General features: G+C 45.9%; 1 protein-coding gene across 1 annotated transcript in view; it reads left to right on the plus strand.

The window, feature by feature from the left end:
* LOC135509957 (NACHT and WD repeat domain-containing protein 2-like) overlaps window positions 1–11,505 on the plus strand; it is an 87,496-nt gene that overhangs the window by 71,343 nt on the left and 4,648 nt on the right. The window contains exon 7 of the mRNA XM_064930778.1: window positions 6,857–7,446. Coding sequence (XP_064786850.1) covers window positions 6,857–7,446 — 590 coding nt within the window. The remainder of the gene's footprint in view (window positions 1–6,856; window positions 7,447–11,505) is intronic.

The raw sequence follows: 11,505 nt of genomic DNA on the forward strand, positions 1-11,505 counted from the left end.
TTTGCGCACCAATTTTGGCGCAGGACACCAGGCGGACACCTGGTAAATGTGGTCTCTTATGGTCAATCTTCCAATGATCTGCCTACAAATACGTCACAATGCTGCAGACACCTTGGGGAAACGACAGAAAGGGCAGGCTCATTCCTCTCGCATTCACAGCCATATAAGGAGCCAATGGAAAACAGAGCCTCAAAAATCCTTGTCATTTCCTGGATGCCATCTCATCTTGGTTTTGCCTGAAGCTCACGTTCTAGGGCACGCACAGAGAATATCTTGGTATTTCTGGACACGTCAGAGTGTTTTCTTTCGAATGGTATCAATTATATGCATAGTCGAGCATCTTTTTGTGACAAAATATCTTGTTTAAAACGGGAACGTTTTTCATGCAAAAATGAAATAGCGCCCCCATAGATGTAAGAGGTTAAAGTACTCACATCGTCTACGGAGAGCGTGATCACACAGTCATCCAGAACAATTGATGCTCTCATGCGTGCTTCAATGTTACTTGCCTCGAAATGAGCATAGGAGTAATTTAGCTTGTCTGGTAGCCTCGTGGGTCAGCTCATGGCTGTGCTTCCCTTTGTAGTCTGTAATAGTGTGCAAGCCCTGCCACATCCGACGAGCGTCAGAGCCGGTGTAGTATGATTCAATCTTCGTCCTTTATTGATGCTTTGCCTGTTTGATGGATCGTCGGAGGGCATAACGGGATGTCTTATAAGCTTTCAGGTTAGAGTCCCGCTCCTTTAAAGCGGCAGCTCTACCCTTTAGCTCAGTGCGATGTTGACTGTAATCCATGGCTTCTGGTTGTGTTATGTACGTACGGTCACTGTGGGGACGACGTCATCGATGCACTTATTGATGAAGCCAGTGACTGATGTGGTGTACTCCTCAATGCCATCGTAAGAATCGCGGAACATATTCCAGTCTGTGCAAGCAAAACAGTCCTGTTGTAACGGCGTTCTTCTTTTGTTGAAGGAGAGTCGGACCGAAATGCAGCGTGTAAGTTACTCATGTTTATTAGGAAGACAAACGAACGAACTATACACAAATAACTAATAAATACAAAAACAACAAACAGAACATGAAACCTATTACAGCCTGACTGGTGAAACTAACACAGAGACAGGAACAATCACCCACGAAATACAAAGCGAAAACCAGGCTACCTAAATACGGTTCCCAATCAGCGACAACGAGAATCACCTGACTCTGATTGAGAACCGCCTCAGGCAGCCAACCTATTTAACACACACACCCCTAATCAGCTACAATCCCAAACACTACAAGCCCCAATACGAAAATACAATACAAAATAAACCCATGTCACACCCTGGTCTAACTAACTAATAAACTAAAACACAAAATACTAAGACCAAGGCGTGACAGAACCCCCCCCCCTAAGGTGCGGACTCCCGAACGCACCTCAAAACCATAGGGAGGGTCCGGGTGGGCGTCTGTCCATGGTGGCGGTTCCGGCTCCGGACGTGGACCCCACTTCATAAATGTCATTGTTCCTCCCCTGCGCGTCCATGGATAATCCACCCTAACCGCCGACCATGGCCGAATAGTCCTCACCCAGAACCCTACATAACAGAGGAGCAGCTCGTGACTGAGGGGCAGCTCGGGACTGAGGCAGCTCGGGACTGAGGGGCAGCTCGGGACTGAGGGGCAACTCGGGACTGAGGGGCAACTCGGGACTGAGGGGCAACTCGGGACTGAGGGGCAGCTCGGGACTGATGGGCAACTCGGGACTGAGGGGCAGCTCAGCACTGAGAGGCAGCCCAGCACTGAGAAGAAGCCCAGCCAGGCAGTTGAATCCGGCAGATCCTGGCTGACTGGCGGATCCTGGCTGACTGGCGGATCCTGGCTGACTGGCGGATCCTGGCTGACTGGCGGATCCTGGCCGACTGGCGGATCCTGGCTGACTGGCAGATCCTGGCCGACTGGCGGATCCTGGCTGACTAGCAGAAGAGTCTGGTTGACTGGCAGATCTGGAAGAGTCTGGTTGACTGGCAGATCTGGAAGAGTCTGGCTGACTGGCAGATCTGGAAGAGTCTGGCTGACTGGCAGATCTGGAAGAGTCTGGTTGACTGGCAGATCTGGAAGGGTCTGGTTGACTGGCAGAGTCTGGCTGACTGGCAGATCTGGAAGAGTCTGGTTGACTGGCAGATCTGGAAGAGTCTGGCTGACTGGCGGATCTGGAAGAGTCTGGCTGACTGGCAGATCTGGCTGCTTCATGCTGACTGACGGCTCTGGCTGCTCCATGCTGACTGGCGGCTCTGGCTGCTCCATACAGATTGACAGCTCTGGCGGCTTCATGGAGACTGGCAGCTCTTTGCAGACTGGCAGCTCTGGCTGCTCCATGTAGACTGGCAGCTCAGGCTGCTCTATACAAACTGACAGCTCTGGCTGCTCCATGTAGACTGGCAGCTCAGGCTGCTCTATACAAACTGACAGCTCTGGCTGCTCCATGTAGACTGGCAGCTCAGGCTGCTCTATACAGGCAGGAGGCTCCGGCAGTGCTGTAGAGGAGGAAGGCCCTAGAACCGCTGAACAGACGGGAGACTCCGACAGCGCAGGAGAGGGAGAAAGCGCTGGCTGCTCTGAACAGGCGAGGCGCACTGAAGGCCTGATGCGTGGTGCTGGCACTGGTGGTATTGGGCCGAGGACACGCACAGGAAGCCTAGTGCGGGGAGCTGCTACTGGAGGGCTGGGGTGTGGAGGTGGTATTGGATAGACCGGACCGTGCAGGCGCACTGGAGCTCTTGAGCACCGAGCCTGCCCAACCTTACCTGGTTGAATACTCTCGGTTGCCCTGCCAGTGCTGTGAGGAGAAATAGCCCGCACTGGGCTATGTAGGCGAATCGGAGACACAGAGCGCAAGGCTGGTGCCATGTAAACCGGCCCAAGGTGACGCACTGGAGACCAGATGCGTAGAGCCGGCTTCATGGCATTTGGCTCGACGCTCAATCTAGCCCGGCCGATACGCGGAGCTGAAATATACCGCACCGGGCTTTGCACCCGCACTGGGGACACCATGCGCACCACTGCATAACACGTGCTTTTCGGGTTTCGCTCTGCGCCGCCGTGACTTTCTTTTCAACTCCATTCTTCTATAGCCCTCTTCGCACTGCTCCAGCGAATCCCAGGCGGGCACCGGCACTCTCTCTGGGTCGGCCGCCCACCTGTTTATTTCTTCCCACGTCGTTATATCCATACTGTATTCCATTGTGGGCTGCTCCTGTTTCCATCCACGTCGCCGTGCTGCCTCCTCATACCAGCGCCTCTCCGCTTCAGCCGCTTCTAATTCCTCCTTAGGGCGGCGATATTCACCAGGCTGAGCCCAGGGTCCTTTTCCTTCCAGCTCCTGTTTCCTCTTCGCCTGCTGCACCATTGGGCGGCTACACTCCCCTGGTTTAGCCCAGGGTCCTCTTCCGTCAAGGATTTCCTCCCATGTCCAGGAATCCTTAATACGCGGCTCCTCTTTGCGCTGCTCCTGCCTGTTGACACGCTGCTCGGTCCGTGTTTGGTGGGTGATTCTGTAACGGCGTTCTTCTTTTGTTGAAGGAGAGTCGGACCGAAATGCAGCGTGTAAGTTACTCATGTTTATTAGGAAGACAAACGAACAAACTATACACGAATAACTAATAAATACAAAAACAACAAACAGAACGTGAAACCTATTACAGCCTGACTGGTGAAACTAACACAGAGACAGGAACAATCACCCACGAAATACAAAGCGAAAACCAGGCTACCTAAATACGGTTCCCAATCAGCGACAACGAGAATCACCTGACTCTGATTGAGAACCGCCTCAGGCAGCCAACCTATTTAACACACACACCCCTAATCAGCTACAATCCCAAACACTACAAACCCCAATACGAAAATACAATACAAAATAAACCCATGTCACACCCTGGTCTAACTAACTAATAAACTAAAACACAAAATACTAAGACCAAGGCGTGACACCTGTAGTCTAGTATCTGCTTCATCTCATCACTTTCTTATTGACCCAGTCACTGGTCCTTCCTGCTTAGTTTTTGTTTGTAAGTAGGAATCAGGAGGATAGAATTATGGTCAGATTTGAAAAATGGAGGGCAAGGGAGAGCTTTGTACACGTCTCTGTGTGTGGAGTAAAGGTGGTCTAGAGGTTTTTTCCCTCTGGTTGCACATTTAACATGTTAGTAGAAATTAAGAAAAACTGATTTGAGTTTTCCTGCATTAATGTCCCCGGCCACTAGGATTGCCGCCTCTGAATGAGCATGTTCCTGTTTACTTATGGCCGTATACAGCTCATTGAGTGCGGTCTTAGTGCCAGCATCGGTTTGTGGTGGTATGTAGACAGCTACAAAATATACAGATGAAAACTCTCTTGGTAAATATTGTGGTCTAGAGCATATCATGAGATACTCTATCTCAGGCGAGCAAAACCTCGAGACTTCCTTAGATATCATGCAGCAGCTGCTGTTTACAAATATACATAGACCTCCACCTCTTGTCTTACCAAAGGCCGCTGTTCTAACCTGCCGAAAAAGCTTAAAACCCGCCAGCTGTATGTTATTCATGTCGTCGTTCAGTCATGACTTGGTGAAACATAAGATATTACAGTTTTTAATGTTCCGTTGGTAGGATATATGTGATCGTAGTTCGTCTATTTTATTAGCGATTGATTGCAAATTGGCTAATATGACCGATGGCAAAGGTAGATTACCGTCTCGGTGACTGATCCTAACAAGGCACCCGGATCTTTGTCCACGATACCTCAGTCTCTTTCTCCTGCGAATGACAGGGATGAGGGCCTTGCCGGGTGTCTTAAGTAAATCCTTCCCATCCAACTCGTTGAAAAAAAAGAATCTCCAGTAGGCAGATTTCTATGTTTGATTCGTTCAAAGGAATAGCCAAGGCTTTTATGTAGCCTAAGTAAAAATACATTCAGTATGCCAGTTATTGACAAAACCAAGCTTCAAACAGCATTGCCATGCACTCACTTATCTTCCCCTCCAGCCGCTGTCCCCTTCTTTTCTCTCCATTGCTTCTATAGCACGTTGCATTGTGTTCGATACCACATAGAAGATGCTGGCAGAGTTTCAGTACACTAATAGAAAAAAGGGTTCCAAAACGGTTATTCAGCTGTCCCCATAGGATAACCCTTTTAGAATCAAACCATTTTTGGTTTTAGGTAGAACCCTTTTGGATTTCATGTAGAACTCTGTGGAAAGGGTTGAATCTGGAACCCAAAAGGGTTCTATTTGGAAGTGTAAGGGTTCTTCAAAGGGTTCTCCTATGGGGACAGCCAAAGAACCCTTTAACTTCTTGATACTACCCATCCCGTATCCGGGATCGTGAATACAGCCTCAGGCTCATTAGCATAATGCAACGTTAACGATTTCTGAAAATCGCAAATGAAATGAAAATAATATGCCTGCTCTCAAGCTTAGCCTTTTCTTAACAACACTGTCATCTCAGATTTTCAAAATATGCTTTTGAACCATAGCAAATCAAGCATTTGTGTAAGAGTATTGCAAGCTAGCTTAGCATTTTGCGTAGCATTTAGCACGCAACATTTTCACAAAAACCAGATAACCAAATGAATAAAATCATTTACCTTTGAAGAACTTCAGATGTTTTCAATGAGGAGACTCTCAGTTACATAGCAAATGTTCAGTTTTTCCTGAAAGAATCTTTGTGTAGGAGAAATCGCTCCGTTTTGTACATCACATTTGGCTACCGAAACGAACAGAAAATTCAGTCACCAAAACGTCAAACTTTTTCCAAATTAACACCATAATATCGACCGAAACATGGCAAACGTTGTTTAGAATCAATCCTCAAGGTGTTTTTTCACATATCTCTTCATTGATATGCCATTCGTGGAAGCCTGCTTTCGTCTCAGAATCCCATGGAAAAATACCAGCAGCTGAAAATGACGCACCAATTTCGACGGAGGACACCGGGCGGACATGTAGTCTCTTATGGTCAATCTTCCAATGATATGCCTACAAATACGTCACAATGCTGCAGACACCTTGGGAAACGATAGATAGGGCAGGCTCATTCCTGTCGCATTCACAGCCATATAAGGAGACAATGGAAAACAGAGCCTCAAAAATCCTGCTCATTTCCTGGTTGCCGTTTCATCTTGGTTTTGCCTGTAGCTCCTGTTCTGGGGCACTCACAGACAATATCCTTGCAGTTCTGGAAAATTCAGAGTGTTTTCTTTCCAAAGCTATCAATTATATGCATAGTCGAGAATCTTTTTGTGACAAAATATCTTGTTTAAAACGGGAACGTTTTTCATCCAAAAATGAAATAGCGCCCCAGAGTTTCAAGAGGTTAAGGTTCTAGATAACAAGTTGTCTCAGTGTAGAGCTGGCTCTTTAGGGGTCTGTGATAACGCTGCAATGCTGATTTATGTGATTGTATCAACCATGTTTCTCCTTAAACAAGGCATAGTGGAAACTAACTAAATCTGATCACAGACTAAAGACAGGCTAAAAAAAGACTGCCAGGATCTGTGCAGCTTTACTAAAAGATTTGCAAACCTCAAAATGTGTCTTTTTTGAAGACAAGCGTCGGAGCACACAACAGCACCCAGTGCTTGCATTTTCAAGTTACTTTGAAAAGGGGTAGGCATGTTAGTAGCCTGGCTACTTCAGGGACACATTCTCAAATAACTTTGACCAATATTAGGACTCCAAATCATCTGTGGGTTTTATATAATGGCATTGGAAGCGCAAGGTTAGCCTAACTCCTCAGAAACATTATATAGCAAATGTCTTTATGGACAAAACTTTCAAACTTTGGATTGATTGATTGATTGTATGTTTGTTTTTCTCCCATTTTTCAGCCTTGGAGGATGAACTGGACTTTGCCTTGGGTAAACAAACGCCAGCCTTCCTCAAGAAGTGTGTCTGCTACATCCGCAAGATCTCCAACTTCGACCGACATGCCAAGCTCCCGGAGATGGCCAAGTACATGGACATCGTCGTCGCTGAGGACCGCGTCATGCGTAACCAGGAAGCCTACGAACGTCTCTTAAAAGTGCGGGATGAGTTTATCCCAGCAGTGGTGGCCTCGTCAAACCTCCGCGTCTACTCCTCTGTGACGCACTGCGACATGAAGCTAGGCTACTCCCAGGAGGTGGAGAGCCACTACGTTGAAGGCTTGTGTAAACAGTTCTACGAGGATATGGTGGACATCATCCAGGCCACGGTCCAGCAGAACTTTGACACAGAGACGGACCCCCTGTACGATGAGATCCTCCAGCACCTGTCCCTGTGTAAGAACTTCTCTTCGTTCTACGATTATAAGAGCGAGACACTAGACCTGGTGCAGGAGTATCTGCTACCGTCTAAGGAGAGTAGGATGAGCCCTCTGGTTGTTTACGGCGGGCCATGCACGGGGAAGACACTGCTGCTAGCTGAGGTGGCCAAACAGGTGAGAGTCATGCCAATGTACCGTGGGGAGTGGACTTTTGGTCTTTCTGACTTAATGGGACTTCCTGGTTTAGGTAAATGCTGATTAAAAAATAAAACGAATCCTTTAGCTAGCACAACAGACATTCATTCTCTCTGTGTTTGTCTGTGTGAGTGTATCCATCTGTGTGTGTGCCTCCTTCTGTGTGCGAGAGTATGCAAGTGTGTGCGTGTGCTTGCTACACACACATTATCCATCTGTATGTGTTTGTTTGCTACATGTGAGTCCTATGTTTGTGTATGCATGGATGTGTGCTTGTATCGCTGTGTGCCCATACGTGTGTGTGTGTTTGTCAAGTCAGTGTTCACTCACTGGCCTGTCTGTTGCTGGGCCATCTGGCTGCTCAGCCAGTCGGGCCCATTAGGGTCATGTTGCAGGGAGCCCACAGTGCAGTCACCCGGGGCGGCTCGACCCTGCTTCTCTCTTCAACCTTTATAATGGATGCCATGAAATTGCCTTTTTGTAAGATAAAGTGATTTACATTATGAAATACGGGCACGGAACAAAGCTTTACTAAGCCACACATATTTGGGCACAAAGCCAAACTCTCACAGTGTCATTCTGCTGCTCCATTGTGTTAAATATTTCTCTCCTAATTCACTGAAAGGCAGGCAAGATGAGTGCTGAGGAGACAGGGATGAAACATACTGTTTATAGATTAAGACAGAACAACGGTGGAAAGGAGAGGGATGATAGGAGTTAGAGAAGGACTATCATAGTTGTGTACACAGACGCAGTACGATTATTTCACCTCTAATATATCACGGTTGACACATCATTTATCACAGGTGAAATAGATTGTTCAGATCGTTGCTTCAAATACATAACTCCAGCAGTTGTCGCAGAGATCAGTGCGAGACATTAAAGTGGGATGCCCCTGTTTTTCTTAATTTGCTTTGTCTTGCTGCTTCTGTGGCCTTCAGGAGTTATACATTGCCAGGATGAGTGGGGAGGTGGTCTGTGTTTTTGGATAAGAGGAGTGATGGGGGAATGGAGGGAGGTATGGAATGATGGATCTGTTGACACAACCTATCGCCTGGAGCAGACTCACAGATTTTTGTCACTAATTCTGTCATCAAATCAAATGTATTTATATAGCCCTTCGGACATCAGCTGATATCTCAAAGTGCTGTACAGAAACCCAGCCTAAAACCCCAAACAGCAAGCAATGCAGGTGTAGAAGCACGGTGGCTAGGAAAAACTCCCTAGAAAGGCCAACTCCTTGGAGTTGCCATGCACTCACACACACACACACACACACACACACACGTGCTCACATATTTTCTCACACACGTCACACACACCGAGATACACAAACCAACTCACATATGCACGTACATATTTGTCCCACAGATAGGCACACACACACGCACACATTGCCTCTCTCACACACTCTCACACACCCACACTTCTGTAGCTTATCCATATAGCCTCAAGAACTTCTCCGAAAGTGTCAAATTATGTTTAATGATTCTAGGAATCGCAGCAGGGGGCCTTCGTTAATTTCTGGAATTAAACTATGAATATGGATGAAACAGGGAGCAGCGCTGATTCATAAAATCTCTTTCATTATGGGAAAGTCATTGGGTGTTTTTATCTTGCCTCTGGGTGCCAGTCGTTTTCTGCTCTCTTGCCAACTCCTTTTGGAATTGTCATGCGAAACATGTTAGGCTTGACACTGACAATGGAGTAGGCAAAAGCACAAACAGATCTGGGAGCAGGCTGCTTCTATCTTACTCTTGAGCATGTTTTCATTTTCACTTGTTGTTTTTCTGTTTAGCTCATGGCCTTGGAAAAGCTTAAAATGTTCACAGGATTGAATCTCTTGAATAATGTATTAGTTCTACAAACTGAGTTCAGCCCCCTTTCTAATGTTCTCTCCTTTTGCATATTTTTGATACTGAATGTTATCAGATTTTAAACAACGTATTATTGTAATTTTGTTTTACCTTTATTTAACTAGGGAAGTCAGTTAAGAACAATTTATTATATACAATGATGACCTCCCAAAAGGCAAAAGGCCTCCTGCGGGGATGGAGGGGCTGGAATTAAAAATAAAAATGTAGGGCAAAACATACATTATGACAAGAGAGACAGGACAACACTGCAGAAAGAGAGACCTAAGACAAAATTACAGCATGGTAGGAACACAACATGACAACAACACGGCAGCAACACAATATGCCAACAGCACAACATGGTAGCACCACAAACATGGTACAAACATTGTTGGGCACAGACAACAGCACAAAGGGCAAAACGAGAGAGACAATAATGCATCCCCAGAAGCAGCCACAAGTGTCAGTATGAGTGTGATTGAGTCTCTGAATGTAGAGATGAAGGTAAAACTGTCCAGCTTGATAGTTTTTTGCAGCTTGTTCCAGTTCCTAGCTGCAGCGAATTCAAAGGAGGAGCAACCCAGGGATGTGTGTGCTTTGGAGCCCTTTAACAGAAAGTGACTGGCAGAACTGGTGTTGTATGTGGAGGATGAGGGCTGCAATCGGTATCTCACATAGGGGTAGAATGAGGCCTAAGAGGGTTTTATGAATAAGCATCAACCAGTGGGTCTTGTGTCGGGTATACAGAGATGGCCAGTTTACAGAGGAGTATAGAGTACATTGTTGTGTCCTATGAGAAGCATTGGTGGCAAATTTGATGGACAAATGGTATTGGACATCTAGATGCTCAAGAGCACCCTTATTGTACCTGTCGATCTATAAATTACATCTCCGTAATCTAGCATGGGTAGAACGGAACACAACATGACAACAACACGGTAGCAACACAATATGGCAGCAGCACAACATGGTAGCACCACAAACATGGTATTAGACCCACTGGTTAATGCTTATCATCTGAATCGGGGTTAGTTTGACAGCTGGGGTGAAAGAGGAGCGATTATGATAGAGGAAACCAAGTCTAGATTTAACTTTAGCCTGAAGCTTTGATATGTGCTGAGAGAAGTGCAGTGCACTGTTTAGCCATACTCCCAAGTACTTGTATGAGGTGGCTACCTCAAGCTCTAAACCCTCAGCGGTAGTAATCACACCTGTGGGGAAAGGGGCATTCTTCTTACTGAAACACATTACCTTTGTTTTGGAAGTGTTCAGAACACTTGTTGGCCACTAAAAAAGCTTTGTTGTGGAGTGTTTAACACAAAATCCAGGGAGGGGCCGGAGAGGCCAGATTAGTACAAAACTGTATCATCTGCATACAAATAGATGAGAGACCTTCCTACTGCCTGAGCTATGTTGTTGATGTACATTGAGAAGAGTGTGGAGCCTAGGATCGAGACTTGAGGTACTCCCTTGACAGGCAGTGGCTGAGACAGCAGATGTTCTGACTTTATACATTGGCCACAGGGGACAAAATACCCAGTACTGAAGCAAATATCTCTCCTCTGTGCACTGCTCAGTGCTAATGAGGGTGCGCATCTTGTCGGTTCCTACTCTACTTTTCTTTTTATGGCTATTTTTGCATTAATTATTACTTTGTTTGCTCAGATGTTCGTGCAATAATTTCCTACGATCGACAAACACTGGATCATGAATTGGAATTATAATTATGCCATTTACTTTATGTTCATATTCTTATCTTGTTTTATTTCTTATTGTTGTTATCTTCTTAGGGCTGCAATCCCATTAAAGGGATGATAGTGAAAGTGCAGTGCGCCAAATTCAAAACAACAGAAATCGCATAATTAAAATTCTTCAAACATTCATGTATCTTATACCGTTTTAAAAGTAATCTTGTTGTTAATCCCACCACAGTGTCCGATTTCAAATAGGCTTTACAGCGAAAGCACCACAAACGATTATGTTAGGTCACCACCAACTCACAGAAAAACACAACCATTTATCCAGCCAAAGAGAGTCACAAAAAGCACAAATAGAGATAACATTAATCACTAACCTTTGATGATCTTCATCAGATGACACTCATGTTACACAATACATGTATGTTTTGTTTGATAAAGTTCATATTTATATCATATTTACATTGCCGCGTTACGTTCACTAG

Source organism: Oncorhynchus masou, chromosome 23 (genome assembly GCF_036934945.1).
Source record: "Oncorhynchus masou masou isolate Uvic2021 chromosome 23, UVic_Omas_1.1, whole genome shotgun sequence".
In the NCBI taxonomy this organism is placed as follows: domain Eukaryota; kingdom Metazoa; phylum Chordata; class Actinopteri; order Salmoniformes; family Salmonidae; genus Oncorhynchus; species Oncorhynchus masou.